This window comes from Geotrypetes seraphini, chromosome 10, assembly GCF_902459505.1.
Source record: "Geotrypetes seraphini chromosome 10, aGeoSer1.1, whole genome shotgun sequence".
Lineage (NCBI taxonomy): Eukaryota > Metazoa > Chordata > Amphibia > Gymnophiona > Dermophiidae > Geotrypetes > Geotrypetes seraphini.
Window position 1 is genome coordinate 49,031,004 of NC_047093.1, and position 15,629 is coordinate 49,046,632.

Consider the following 15,629-nt stretch of genomic DNA (forward strand, 5'->3'; position numbering starts at 1 on the left):
TTTTTTACAATAGTTTCTCTAGACATTTTTAGTAGGAAGAAGAGAAAAAGAAAATGGAGAAATGAAGAATGACAGCATCCCTGAGGACATGACATTATGACTGGATGTCTTGAGACTTCTAGGATTCAACTATAAGCAACAGTTTGGCGCAGCAGGACTAAACCGCATTCAAACTGTAAATATTTCTGACCCTTATCTTCCATTAACATTCAAATCCTTATTCTTACCACCTCAATAATATACTGTAGTTTCAGTTCAACAATTACTGGCAGCAGGGACCTACCTTCCATCCACAGCATCCATCACCTCACAGCTTATTTCCAGCTCGTATAGAGAGCGGAGCATCCGCTCGCGACGGTCTGTTCGGCGCTTCAGGTTAATTAGAAAAACCTGCCCATATAATGACAACCAATACAATCAGGGCTAAGAACTCTGTTCAGCACTTTCCTTCTTCTTTGGGTTTACTGCTCAACTGAAACCAGTCTCTATTGGGCTTTAATTCCATGAAGCCTTATTATTCCCTCCCACCCCCACCACACCCCTCCATTTTATAACTCCCCCCCCCCCCAATTCAAATAGCTCAGCAATTGTCTTCGGCCAAAGACCACAGAAACTCCCAAAATCCAGTGTGCACCCCAAGTAAGTGCCACCACTGAGTGATGGTTGAGACTATATAGGTACAAAATAGGTACCTGTCTAAAATATGTAAACCGCTTTGATTGTAATTATACACAGAAAGGCGCCATATCAAGTCTCATCCCCTTTACTCTTCACTATCACCCACCTTCCCATGAAGCTTATAGTTTGGTCACCACAAACAAGCCCAAACCCCACCAGCTTAGGAAGCTGGGTTATGGAACCTAGGAAGCTGGGTTATGGATTTTAATCAGGCTCCTGACCCCGACCTATATGTTGAAAGAACACAAATGTCTTACAAACTAACCTCACCAAAGCCCATCTTATCAGGGTGTTTGGGAGACATGGAGACATACTGAGAGGGTATCATAGAGGGACCGTCCACTGAAAAAGAGAAATGTTGTCAGACACTGCAGCACCAAAAATTTTTTTTAAAAAAAGAGTACACCTCCTGGACCGACCCGACCCTGCACCATTCCTCAGAGATGCATCTCATAGCGCCAGCATTTTTTTTTTTAAACATTCAAGTGAGATAAACTTCTCAGTAGTAAGCCGCTCCCCCACACCTCCTCCAACCATAGAAGAAAAAGGGGAACATGACAGATATTTGGAAGATTCTATCAGGCTTCAAAAAAGTGAGGGAAGATGGAACAGAAGAAAATTGCAAATCATGACCGTTGATTCAGCCAAGAGGAAGGTAGAAAGAGAACAAAATCTTTTTACTGAGAGGGTGGCAGGTGCCTGCAATAGTCACGAGCAGAGCTAGCAGCAAACAAAACTAAAATGGAAATTTAAACTACCTGGACAGGCTCAGAGAGCAATGGAATGGTCAGGTAGAGGGTACTTGAGTATTTGCTCAGTTGCATGAAACTTTATAGCAGGGGTGTTCAACCTGCGGCCCAAGGGCCACATGTGGCCCCGTGAAGTATTTTGTGCGGCCCCGGTCAAGGGTGATGCAGTGTTTTCCTCTGCTGCTCCCAGGTGTTTACTGTCTTGCCGGTTCCCTCCTCTGTCTTGCTGCAGCGTTTGTGCGGCCCCAGAAACATTTTTTTAGGCCAATGCGACCCAGGGAAGCCAAAAGGTTGGACACCCTTGCTTTAAAGGGTCAGAGAGGAAACTACACATGCCAGCAAGCTAAGAGTGACAGTACAACTGCATCAGGTGCCAAGATAGCACCGGGTAGTCTTCATGCCATGAAGCTGGGCTTAAACTGCCTGAGGTTGACTAGGGTGAGAACAATTGTCAGTGAGCATGTTAAGGCTACAGCTTCTAAAAACTGTGTGTAAAGACATGGAAGAGGGTCTTACTTCTGCTCTTTGCATTGGTCTTATAAGAAAGAAAACAATGACTGTTGGTAGGGGGCAGCCAACACTAACACAGTTTGGATACACAAGGGACAGGCGTGGTAGTTAATGTTAGGAAAAGACTTGAGAGGCAGTGGTTGTGGGGGATAAGGGGAGGAAGTATTGGATTTTATGGTTTGATTGCCATCAGTAAAATATATACTTTATAGCATGGGAATTCATGCCACTGCCAACCCTTTCCCTCCCGGGAGAATCTCCTCTCCACCACAGATGCATCAACCGGCGCCAAAACTCCCTGCACCCCTACCACCGGACAAACCGAACTGCTACTCTCTGCACAGTGTCAAGTTCTCCCTCTAGAAGTGTTTCCCCGCCTTACCTATTGTATTTAGCAGAAGATGTAGAAAGTTGAGTCTGTCCTCCTCCAGGCCATGGTGGGGCTGGGCTGGAATATTAATGTATCCAAACTGCTGCTGGTTGCAGAGGTAGACCTGTACCTCTAATAGAAAGCAAGCAAAGAGCATGAGTGCAGCAAGGAAACAGAAACAGGCAGAATTTGAAGTGGGCCTATGGGAGCAGCAAGACAAGCGATGAGCTTGGAGTAATTTACAAGGTAGCCCAAGCACTAGAGAATGACAGCCAGTTTGATCAGACAGTCCTTTAGGCTCTTTGTATCTAGAATCCAACTCCATTTCCTTAGGCCCATTTATTTTCTGCTCCAAGCTGTTCCCCCTCCCACAAAGGGGAAAAAAACCCAAAACCTGTTACTAACTCGTTTGCTTGTTATCACTGTTCATTAACCTTTGCCTGCTGCAGGGTCTTCTGCATAATCCTCATTATTGTTGAAGCCAGTCTTTAGCTAGGGAGTCCCACATGTAAGGCTATTATATCCTGCATGTCCTTACAGAAAGCGTAACCTGTTCTCAGAGGACAAACAGGCAGTGTCGTAGTAAGGGTAGGAGGCTCCCGCGGCGGTGGCATCCCCCCTGTGCCTCCTGCACTCCTGCACCCTCCTCTCTGTGCCCCTACTCCTTTTGCGTCCCCCCTGCTCCTCCCTGCCCCCAATTCCACACTTGCACTCTCCCTCCCCCTGTACCTCTTAATCATCGCCAGCACGAGTGGCTTCTGCAAGCATGCTCCTCGAAACAGCGTTGGATTCCCTCTGACATCACTTCCTGACCCTGTGACCCAGAAATGATTCAGAGGGGAACCAGGTTTGTACAAGCAACAGGCAGCTGCAGCCAGGAAGATGCAGGTGCATGCCCAGTGCAATGTTTTGAAACACTGCTGAAACGCCGTTCTCACTGGGATCTGCCAGATCACATTACCCTGCACAGAAGGCGATGTATTCTGCTGTCCTTGGAAACATCTGCTACAGGTAAGTAACTCTGTTTTAACCCCCATCCCCAAAATCTACAGTCCCTTATTCTGCATGCTAACTTCTGGTCCCAGCTTGACTTTTGTTTTTGATCTATTCTCCTAGTTCCAATCTCCTGGCTCCCAATGCATCTTAACTTCCTCCCAGTCTCCCAATCCTCACCTGCAGCAAGGCAGGAATATGCAAAGATGATGATGTCATCAAAAGGCCAGCTGTAGCTAGGGTGCGGAGGGTAGAACTCCAGCTTCTTTGAGTCACTTTTGCGAAGGTCAATCAAGAAGGCAGAATGCACCATAGGAACAGGGAAACATCCCTTACGCTGACGATTCTTGGTGGGGAAATATTCTGTTGTTCTCCGATAATACCCCTGGAAGCACCCATAGATCAGAAAGGATGGTGCATAGCACAAACCCTACTCAGAATGTAACAGCAACCTGTCACATGCACACAATGACCCCACATACAGAGCTTTACCAACCCCCAACAAGCCTCATCCAAAATTCCAGCTTATCCTTTACACATAGCCATCCTGGCTGCCAAGTTGATGACACGGTGACAAAATTCATCACCATTCCCATCCCCACAGATAATCGCATGAAACAATCCCATGTCATTCTTTAGTGTCCGTCTCAAACTCATTCCTTCTATACCAGCATTCTTCAATGCAAGACTTGAGGGTCAGTGGCTGTGCCCATTCATACTCTGATTTTTATGTGAGCCAAGTATAAGATAATGAAGCTATTGTGACATTACTGATGTGATTGGCTCTTAGGCATTGGTGAAATGAGGTACTATGACATCACAATATCTGCTCTAGATACCCAAGACTGTCATTCTTTAGTGTCTATCTCAACCTCAGTCCTTCTACACTAGCATTCTTCAATGCAAGGCTTGAGGGTCAGTGGCTGTGCCCATTCATACTCCGATTCTTATGTGAGCTAAGTACAGGATAATGAAACCATTGTGACATCATTGAAGAGGTTGGATCTTAGGCATTGGTGGAATAAGACATTATGACATCACAGTATCTGTTCTGGATACCTGAGACTGTCATTCTTTAGTGTCAATCTCAACCTCAGTCCTTCTACATCAGCATTCTTCAATGCAAAGCTTGAGGGTCAGTGGTTGTGCCCATTCATACTCTGATTCTTCCCTCTCTCCTTAAAGAATCACATGGAGATGGTTCCCCACGATTATCAGCAGGGACGGAAACGGTGATGTATTTTATCATTGTGTCATTCTCTACTACCAACCTCCTAGCCCCATCTCTCCTTACCTGTGGTGTTATCCCACACCAGAAATTGGAGTAATAAGTCTGGGAGTCCAGCATAGGTGCAATCACTGATCTATTCTCTGCCATGAGCAGCTTCAAGGTCTGATTATTCATCAGGATGCTGTCAGTATCAAGATACTAGTGAGAGAGAGAGAATATAGAGCAGTCACTCCACATACATCTTTTGAACTCCAGAAGAAAGCTACTATGGTGAGCACTATCAGTAAATTTGAGAAACGGATCATACTACACATACCCTGGCTTAGGAGTGAGGATCTTTATTATTGCGATACATTCAACACTAAAAATCCATGTTAGGTTTGATAACATTTTTAGATTTTTAAGGTTTGCTCCCTTGGCTGTTTGTCTTTGCTATTCAACCTTAACCCATTTGGAGACATTCTCCACCACACTAACAAATTCTGACTCCTCTCAGTACCTGCTGTCTTTTTCCAGGGAACTGGAGCAATCTCCCTTCCATCATATTATATTCTGCATCATAGGCAGTGGAACACTTTTTTGTTTTTTTTTTGGGGGAGAGCCCAGAAGCTCCACCCCAGAATGCCCAAACTCTACCCCAGACCCTGCCCCCATAATAACTGTAAATGCCATTTCTTCCATTCATTTTTCATATATACACACAATATAATCTTATTAACAACGATTATGCATGCTAGGATTGGAGCATCAATGATCTGTGGCTGGTGTAGAATTATGGAATGCCCTGCCTGGTATCTTGTGCTTCTGTATGGGGAGGATGAATTTTTTAAAAAAGGTTGAAAACTCAATTATTTGCCAATGCCTTCCTATGCTAAGGTATATTTCAGTTGATAATTGCCTTTTAGAATTTTTGATAGCAATGTATGATGTAAAGCTTGCTTGCATTTTTGAATGAATTGAATTTGCGTTCTATCACTGGTTACAACAGATATGACCATGATGTTGTTTTCTGGGGAAATTACACCCTTACAGCCAAAGACAAAGTCCGCAGCCTAGGAGTGACTCTTGACTCAAACCTGTCGCTCTCAGACCATTTATCAAATTTAGTATCTTCATCCTTCTATTACCTCCGCACTAAAATGCATCCGTGCCTACTTTTCAGAAAACGATTTTGCCCAGCTACTATATGCTACTATATGGTCATTCCCACTCTTAAATTTATAAATACCCGAAGACAATATATCTTCACTGTTACAGCACCACAAACATGGAATTCTCTCCCACTTTATTTAAGGGAGGAGAAAAATCTTGATAAATTCAAAAGCCAACTTAAGAGCTTTCTTTTTAAAGACGCTTTCAATACTTAATTGAAATGCCAATTGCTCTTTATAACTCCCTTTCATTTTAGTCAGCTATGTATACTATTTCCAATAAATTATTTTGTTTTCCCTTTCCTTTTGTATTTTACCCTTAACGGTCCCTCCTTTCCTATTATAAATTGTATTTCTTTACCCTCTATCCCAGTGTTTCCTGTTGGAATTTGTCTAGTTTTTAAATGAGTTTTATATTTTTACTATATTATTGTTATTGTTTTATTATGTATTCTTTGTATATGTAAATCGCTTAGTAATTGTGATAGGCGATCAATCAAATAACGAATAAACTTGAAACTTGAAACTTTGTACCATCCCGCTTAGATTACTGCAACGCTCTACCAGTAGGTTTACCAGCAAAAACACTCTCCCGTCTACAAGGTGTGCAAAACGCCGCAATCCAACTCCTAAAAAAGTTGGGCTTCCGCAACCATGTCCCCTGCACTAACATCCATGCACTGGCTGCCTATCCAAAAACGATGCGCCTTTAAAGTCTTAATGCTAGCTTTCAAGACATTCCACAAAATGACACCAAACTACATAGCATCAAAACTTCTAAATTACATCCCCAACCGATCACTGAGATCCCAAACTGAAAAACGGCTGGTCCTGTCACCAGGCCGCTCACTCACGTCTGAGAAAGCCCGAAGATGCTCATATTCCCATTACATACCCCTTCCACTAGATCACTAGACAGTCTTTGGAACTTCAGAAAACCATGACAACCTTCCTCTTTACAAACCCAGCTCTGTGAAGACCCACGTCTACACCCCAGACGGATGGAATCCCAAAGACACCACCTAATATACCAAACGGAAACTCGCTACACCTCGCATGCCACTGCAAATATAACTTGAATTTCTACCACATTCTCTGACAATCAAAGTTGCACCCACCTGCAAAGAAAAGCTATTCCACTTCCTAGTATCTCTACACTGGAAATGCTGCAATTTAAACCACCCTGTGTCCACTAAGTCTGTATTTATAAGTCTCCGTGTTATGTCTATACTGTAAAGTCTGTAAATGCTGTAAATGTTGTAAAGTCTATGTCTCACTAAAATTTGTCCTACCCATACTAAGAATGTACTCCTGTAACCCGTTCTGGGTTCCTTTGGGAGGACGGGATAAATAAATAAATTTAAAAAATGTCTATGTTATATGTGGTAATCGTAAAGAAATAAGATTTTATGTATGTGCTATGGAAACTGTAGCGTTGCATGTGGCATATAAATTTTTAAATAAATAAATAATAATGATAACCACAAAATTAAACTACACAAAGCACGCTCTTTTCCCCCTCCCTACCCCTGTACAGCATTTCTTCCTCTCTCCTCCACCCCCATGTGCAATGTCTCCCTTTCTCTCACTGACCATCATCTCTCTCATTCCCTCCCTCCCTTGCTGCAAAGGGAGTGGAGAAAGAGAGAGAGAGGGAGACGAATCCAGGGTGCATCTCTCCAACTCCTTCTACTGCCATATCCAACATTTCTCCCTCTCCTATCCTCCGGATTGTGTGTAGCATCTTTCGCCCTTGCCCTCCAGCCCCATGCCCAACATTTCTCCTTCTATCACCCCTCTCCAGCACCATGCCACATCTCTTCTTCCATTCCCTCCACCGCCATGTCTAACATTCCTCCCTCTTGCATCCCTTTCAGTCTGTCTCATTGTTCCCTGTCCACCACCACCACATCCAACATTTCTCCCTCTAATTTCTCTCTATCTCACTCCAATCCCACAACCATGTCCAATAATTCTTGCCCTATGTCTAACAATTCTCTTCTTTCTTCCATTCCCCATGTATACTATTTTTTTTCTCTCACATCCATTCTCTACAATTCTCCCTTTCTATTCCCTCCCCCCACCTCAGCATTTTTTCCTCCCTCCCCTCCATCCTTCCATCCTATGTCACAAGTTCATGCTCCCTCCCTTTTGTGTCCCAATATGCTCTCTCTCTCCCTTCTGTATCCCAAGCTCATGCCCCCTCCCAAGGATGTGTAGCTGTGTTCTGGCTGGCTCTAAGACATCCAAGTAGGCCTCCTCCTCCTTTCTTCCAGCTGCACTTCTTTCTTCACAAAACCAGAGGCAGCAGCAGAGCATGGCCAATTTTTGGGGAGGTCATGGCCCCAGTGGCCTCCCCCGTTCCGACGCCTATGTTCTGCAAATGACTCAAGAGACCAGTAGATGCTAGCCAAAGACCCAGTAACTAGTCTCTCCTTCCCAGCCTTGTATTTGTTGTACATAACAGCAGTCGTGCCCCCCCTTCCCCAACCCAGTTACGTCTTTAACGTTTGGGGCTCTTTTACCAGGATATAATCGGACAACTGTCTCCGTGCAAAGTTCAGTGCAGCCTGCTTCAAGTTCAGCACATGCTCATAGCGCTCCCGTGGCCAGTGCTTGGGGCCTAACTCTTCAGAATAGGAGCTGTTAAAAGGAAAAGAGAGGTAATGAAAGTCTCCACTCCCACATGCTTCAATTTATCCCCTAACACAGATACACTCACACACTTACTTTGCAGTTAAACCCCATATTGACCCACTGAACAGTCATGACACACAGCCTCTACACTACACTGCTTTTTCTTATGTAGATCTTGTGTTACGGAATTCTTTGTTTGACAAATTCTTTGATGGTTTTTGTCATATTTGTCATTGAAAACAGAATTATTTCAGCAATATTATGGAAGAAAACTGCGATGATTTTATTTATTATTTATTTATTCAGTTTTCTATACCGTTCTCCCAGGGGAGCTCAGAACGGTTTACATTAATTTATTCAGGTACTCGGACATAATTCTCTGTCTGTCCTGGTGGGCTCACAGTCTATCTAATGTACCTGGGGTAATGGGGAGCGGGTGACTTGCCCAGGGTCACAAAGAGTGCAGCGTGGGTCTGCATCCACAACCTCAGGGTACCTAGGTTGCAGCTCCATAGGATTTTCCTAAGATTGACTTGGTTCTGTTAATTAGAGAATGACACAGGGACTAATTTTTCCCCGTCCCCACAGGAACTCATTTTCCTTTCCCATCCCTGCGAGTTCTTTTCCTGTCCCTGCCCCATTCCTGCAAGCTCTGTCCTCATCTGCACAAGCCTCAAACACTTTAAAATCATAAGTAGCAACATTCTAGAGCTCAGATTGTGATGTAATAAGGCCTCATTCCACCAATGCCAATGCACAAGCCTCAAACACTTTAAAATCATAAGCAGCAACATTCTAGAGCTCAGATTGTGATGTCATAAGGCCTCATTCCACCAATGCCTAAGCTCTGTTCTCATCTGCACAAGCCTTAAACACTTTAAAATCATAAGTGTCAGAGCTTACAGGAATGGGGAAGGGACAATGACAAAACTCAAGAGATAGGGAAATTGAGTTCCTGCGGGGAAAAATTTGTCCCCGTGTCATTCTCTACTGTTAATTTGAACTACTGCTTTATTCTGTTATTGTTTTCTTTAATAGGTTTTGTGAAGCAACTGTATTGCATTATAATATGATTTTTATTGTACACCGCTAAGTACTTTGTGTCAATAGTGGTAAATCAAATAATCAATCCAATCCAAACAGTATATTCACATTCCCTTCCACAGCTACATTCCAGACTTGTTACAATCCCCTTACCCTACCCCAAGGTTCCCTTACATGGGCTCATCCTCTGCTCCCCATTCAATGGAACGATAATGTCGCTGCATAGCCAGGAACCACTGCTGCAAAACTTTACTAGTGTTATCAGCATTGTGATCTGTTGCACACCTAGAAACAAAACACAGCACATGTAACCTTCCAATACCCAACACTCAATGCAAAATTGAACATTGTGAAAACAAGAGGAGAGCCCAAGAATGGCACCATTAATGTTTAGGCCACCCCCTTTTCCAGTAATGGCTCGAGAAGAATTAAGATAGGGTCCAGCAGATAGGTCTCGGTCTCCAGAGGGCTTACAATTGGTTAGCTAGTGTTACTAACACACATCTTTTATTATTAGTAACTAACCTCCTCTTCTACGAAACCGCGCTAGCAGTTTTTAGCGCAGAGAACCACGCTGAATGGCCCGCGCTGCTCCCAACGCTCATAGGAACTCAATGAACGTCGGGAGCAGTGCGGGCCATTCAGCGTGGCTCTCTGTGCTAAAAACCCACTAGCGTGGCTTCGTAGAAGAGGGGGTAAGTCCCACTGCATATAACTGGACGTGCAAAATAGCACAAATTAACGGTGTTAGTGCACAACTTGGTAACACCCGAGGCAATGACCAGAAATTCAGAAACAGCGGAAGGGTACATTTTTCCTTGGAAGGGATAAAACAAGCTCTATCACAGCTCTCTGATGGGGGGGGGACACAACATATTGGGAGTGCCATAGCCTCTGTGGCTAACCCTGTTTTGCTTTTTACAGATACACCTGGAAGTTCTTATTTAGATGGAACAAGGTAAAGACAGGATTGTCATAGGTTACATCTTAGGAATTCCAAAACAAATGCAGATTTTGAGGAAAAACAACATGAGAAAATCCGAGATTATCTCCAACATACCTTGATTTAAGAGAAAGGTTTTATTATTAACATGGAACATGCAGAATTTATAGCCTCAGTACTCTCCTCCCACTTTTCAGACCCTGCAAGAAACCCACCCTCATTAAAACCATTGTAAAACTCCCCCATCCTAAAATATGGACAAGATGGAACGAGGGGAGGGGGGAAACCTGGAAGCAGTTGGGTTCGGCTGGGACTGGAGCAAAACAGTGGGGATGGGTACAGTGTTACCAGAGTAAAAAAGAGCCAGGAGCTGGAGGTCGGATGGTTTAGATTAGAACTGAAAAAGAGAGCAGCGCTCACCAAATGGATATGTATTGTTTGGGGTAGTCCAATCTCTCCAAGGCCCCTAGGAAGTACGGCAGCGAATGCACAGCATTTCTGGCCAGGATGACAAGTACCACTGTAGGCAACTCCTGTTCGGACTCTGGGTTTTCACTTTCCCCGGACTGGCCACAAGTCAGCAGAAAACAGAAGAGAAGCAAGCCAGAAAGGGAGAACATGAGTGCGGCTGCCTGGAACCGTACGCGTCAGCAGCAGAGAGGGGTCTCGGGAGGCGTGGTTTAGAGGAAGAGTAATCCCGAAGCCAGACAGAGATTGGGGGGGGGCGTGGCTAAAAGGGGAGTAGTCCTTGTATGAGTCTTAAGGAGGAGGAACCCAGGAGGCGTAAATTATAGAAGTCCCGGGCGTGGCTCAGAGGGGAGGAATCCCGGTTGAGGTTTTAGGATAGGAAATGCTGGGATGCTGATTTACAGTAGGAGTAGGAGTCCCGGGCGCGGTTTAGAGCGGGGGGGGGGGGGGTCGTGGCATATTTTGAGCTCAGATTCAAGATTCCTATAATAGCATAGCATGACAATTTTGCATATGAGGCCAAAGTATGATGAGAGTCACGCATTAAAATAGAATTATAACGTCTGCCCTGACATTTTTTTTTTTTTTTAATTCGCTCGCTCTGATTCTTACGAATGATTTTAATCCATGAACGTGTGCAGTAGGCTTGGAGGCGGAGTTAAGGGCAGGCTGAGGGTCTAGCATAGAAGTTATACTGTAGATAGGTCATGAAATAAAACTGTTCTGAGTATAACTTATAATTTAGGCCAGCTAAATAACAGGTTTACTTAATGTGCGTGAGCAGAGACAAAATGATCGCCTATATGGATCAAGTTAATTTAAAAAAAAAAAAAAAGCATCACTTTATTCTTTTTATTTTTTTAACGTCTGTTTCTGTGTTTTAAAATGGATTAACCGACAATCACACCACTTTATCCATATAATCAATGAATGGAACCACTGAATATGAGCATAAAGATAAGAACTAGTGGTACAGAAATAAATAATTATAAAATAATAACAGTGACAGTAAAATGAATTTATAAAGACAAGGACAACTGCCAGGTTCTTCTGGTAGTGCTTATTATTCCTGCTCAGACTATATTTCGGGCCTGGTGGCAGGATCCATCATAGTTTACTGCCATAGCTAATGTTCTTCCAGTTTTCTGTAGGATTAAGGGATTATTTTTCCAGTGGTCCATTCTGGTACAGATGTGGAAGCTTCTCTACGCCTGGCTATCACTACAGATTAGGCAGCAGGATGGGGATGGGCCACTGCAGGGACATGGCATCATCAGATTTTTGATACAATACAAAAAAATGAGAGATATCAAACCTTTGCTTTCAAGAACAAGTTCTAAAAATTTAAAGGAGAAGGTATTTAGGTGACTTACCAAACTAAACTCCCCCTCCCCCCACCTTTTACAAAGCCACAGAAGCGGTTTTTAGCACAGGCCAGTGCGCTGAATGCTCTGCGCTGTTCCCGACACTCATAGGAACTCTACGAGTGTCAAGAGCATTCAGCGCACCGACCTGCCCTAAAAAATACTTCCACAGTTTTGTAAAAGGGGGGTGGGGGGGGAAGCACAACTATAATTTTAGCAGAAATATAAAAATGTGCCATAAAAGAAGGGTGACATTAAAAATATAAATAATGATAGGAGGTCAAAGGACCTCCTATAGTGCACAGCTACTCCAAGTCCGGGACCCAGATCAGAGTTTCAAATCATTTGTCAATCCTTCCTCAAAAAACAAAAATATCCCAAAATATCCACAAAGAAGAAAATCCAGAAAAAAACAACAAAAAAAACCCTCTGTGGAGTGACGATGTTCCTAAATGGACTTTATTTGAAAGTGTCAAAGTTCCAAAGGTAAACTGAAATCATCCACATAAAATAATTCCATCCACATAAAAATAAATCATCCACATAAGAGCCTTGAAGGACCTAGTCCGCTAGGGATACAGGACCCAACACGGTCCGCGTTTCAACAAAAAAGTCTTCTTCAGGGGTCCCTGGGGGTCCTATAAAGGTGAGTACATGGGAAACAATTGTGTGGTGAGCCGGAAGTGAGACACTGCTTGCATTTGCAATGGAAAAAAAAAGCAGTGTTTCACTTCCGGCTCACCACACAATTGTTTCCCACGTACTCACCTTTATAGGACCCCCCAGGGACCCCTGAAGAAGACTTTTTGTAGGTCCTCCGAGCACGCCTCCCTTTATCCCCTCCCACCCACAATCCCCCACGGCTGCGACGACCGGATAAAGGGGGAGCCGCGATCCCAAGGCAACGGACCGCCCCCCCCCGCCCCCCCCCCCCCCTCCTAGCCCCGGCTAGCAAGCCCCGACGAGCGACTCAGCGGGCCACCCAGTCCCGCGTTAGGGTCGCCCGTCGAGACCAGCTCTCGGGCTTGCTTATTCCGGCTCACCACACAATTGTTTCCCACGTACTCACCTTTATAGGACCCCCCAGGGACCCCTGAAGAAGACTTTTTGTCGAAACGCGGACCGTGTTGGGTCCTGTATCCCTAGCGGACTAGGTCCTTTAAGGCTTTTATGTGGATGATTTATTTTTATGTGGATGAAATTATTTTATGTGGATGATTTTAGTGTACCTTTGGAACTTTGACACTTTCAAATAAAGTCCATTTAGGAACATTGTCACTCCACAGAGGTTTTTTTTTTTTTTGTTTTCTCTCAATCCTTCCTCAAACATATTTTTATATTGTCACAAGCAACAAAATAAACTTTCTGAAACTGATGTCAGTGCTGAAACAAACAATACCGTTTTTGGTCCCAATATTGTTTCAGTGTTGATATCTGGTTTCAAATGTGATTGCTTTCTATTTTACTTATCCCAGGATTATTGATATTTCTACAATTTGATCTATAGTACAATATAAATTTAAAAGGATGATTTGTAGTTTATGACACAGTTAAAAAAAAAAAAAAAGTTTGAGGAAGGAGTAACAAATGATTTGAAATGCTAATCTGGGTCGTGTGACACCTCTCCTTAAGAAAGCGCATTGGCTCCCAGTAGCTCACCGTATATTGTGTAAACTAAGGGCTCCTTTTATCAAGCTGCGCTAGCGGGGTTAACGCGCGTGACTTTTCATCACGCGCTAACCCCCGCGTTGGCCTAAAAACTACCGCCTGCTCAAGAGGAGGCGGTAGTGGCTAGCGCAGCCTGTGGTTTAACGCGCGCTATTAACTGCGTGCAACCGCTAGCGCGGCTTGATAAAAGGAGCCCTAAGTCCGCTGACTTTCAAATCTTTGCTATACAAAACTCCTGCTTTTATTCATAAATTACTGATTCCCTACACCTCAACTAGATTATTGAGGTCAAATGATCAACATTTACTAATAATTCCCTCACTTAAAATTATTAATACACAGCGGCAATTCATTTTTTCTGTCACAGCCCCTCAAACATGGAACTCCCTCTCTATCTATTTAAGGGAAGAATGCAATTTGGACAGATTTAAGAGCAAATTAAAAAGCTTTCTTTTTAAGGATGCATTTGATAATTAAAAGCCTGACTAGGAGCCTTATTTCAATTGCACTTCATAACTTCTCTGAAGTACTTGGATCTCTCCCTCCCCATATGTTTTTCCCCATAAGTGTCTTATTTGGTGTCAGGTCAAAAGCACGCCGGGACAAAGGCGCACCCAGACAATTGAGCGCAGCGCGGAGGCATGCGCCGCTCAAAATTAATGTTTTCAGGGCTCCGACGGGGGGGGGCATGGGAGGAACCCCCCACTTTACTTAATAGACATCGCGCCGCGTTGTGGGGGCGTTGTGGGGGGTGTGGGGGGTTGTAACCCCCCACATTTTACTGAAAACTTCACTTTTTTACCCTGTTTTTAGGGAAAAAGTTGTTTACAGTAAAATGTGGAGGGTTACAACCCCCAAACCCCCATAACACCGGCGCGATGTCTATTAAGTAAAGTGGGGGGTTCCCCAACAAAACCCCCCGTCGGAGCCCCTAAAAACAGTAATTTTGAGCGGCGCACGCCTCCGCACTGTGCTCAATTGTCTGGGTGCGCCTTTGTCTTTCGCGCCGTTGTCTATGAACCGTCTTATTTACTATCAAACAACTTGTATTGCTCTTCCCTTTCTTTCCTTTTGTTTTAATATGTTTGTAAGGTTAGTCTTTAATATGTCTTATAAGATCTAGTTTTTGTCGTTTGTTTTGTTGTTCCCTAAAAATTTGTAATTTTATTGCTGTGTACATCGCTTAGAATTTTGAATAAGCGATCAATCAAATTTATATTAAACTTGAATAGCTGTGCGCTGTAGGCGGTCCTATGGCCTTGTTATTTATGCTTATGATGTCACCTTTCTTTTTTAGTATATTTTTATATCTGCTAAAATGATAGCTGTGTTTAGTTTGTAAGGCACTTAAATACTGTCTCCTTTTTATTTTTAGCTCACTAAAGGCTCCTTTTGCAAAGCTGTGGAAGAAGTTTCTACCGTGGACCGGCGAGGTAAATGCTTCGATGCTCATAGGAATTCTATGAGTATCAGAGCATTTACTTCGCTGGTCCACGGTAGAAACCTCTACCACAGCTTTGTAAACGCCAGTAAAAAGTTTTGCCCAATCAGCATTAGCAACAATAATTCTCAAAACCCACCCCTTCTTCTACGAAACTGCGCTAGCAGTTTCTAGCGCGGGGAGCTGCGTTGAATGGCCCACGCTGCTTCCTACACTCGTTGAGTTCCTATGAGCGTCTGGAGCAGCGCGGGCCACTCAGCGCAACTCTCTGTACTAAAAAACGCTAGCGCGGTTTCGTAGAAGAGGGGGTTAGTGCGGGCAGTAAGGCCAATTAGCATGGGTATATGAAGGGGTGCTGAAACATTGTCAGCCCAACCAACCA

The 15,629-nt window shown here is 43.8% G+C and overlaps 1 protein-coding gene across 1 annotated transcript in view; it reads right to left on the reverse strand.

Moving 5' to 3' along the window:
• The window catches only part of CERCAM (cerebral endothelial cell adhesion molecule), a 28,437-nt gene extending 17,400 nt beyond the window's left edge, over positions 1-11,037 (reverse strand). Inside the window, exons 1-8 of the mRNA XM_033961962.1 lie at positions 10,727-11,037; positions 9,538-9,648; positions 8,208-8,325; positions 4,595-4,729; positions 3,481-3,685; positions 2,320-2,439; positions 944-1,020; positions 284-390 (exon numbers count right to left, since the gene is read on the reverse strand). Coding sequence (XP_033817853.1) covers positions 284-390; positions 944-1,020; positions 2,320-2,439; positions 3,481-3,685; positions 4,595-4,729; positions 8,208-8,325; positions 9,538-9,648; positions 10,727-10,926 — 1,073 coding nt within the window. The 5' untranslated portion in view covers positions 10,927-11,037. The remainder of the gene's footprint in view (positions 1-283; positions 391-943; positions 1,021-2,319; positions 2,440-3,480; positions 3,686-4,594; positions 4,730-8,207; positions 8,326-9,537; positions 9,649-10,726) is intronic.
• Between the last annotated feature and the right edge of the window lie 4,592 nt (positions 11,038-15,629).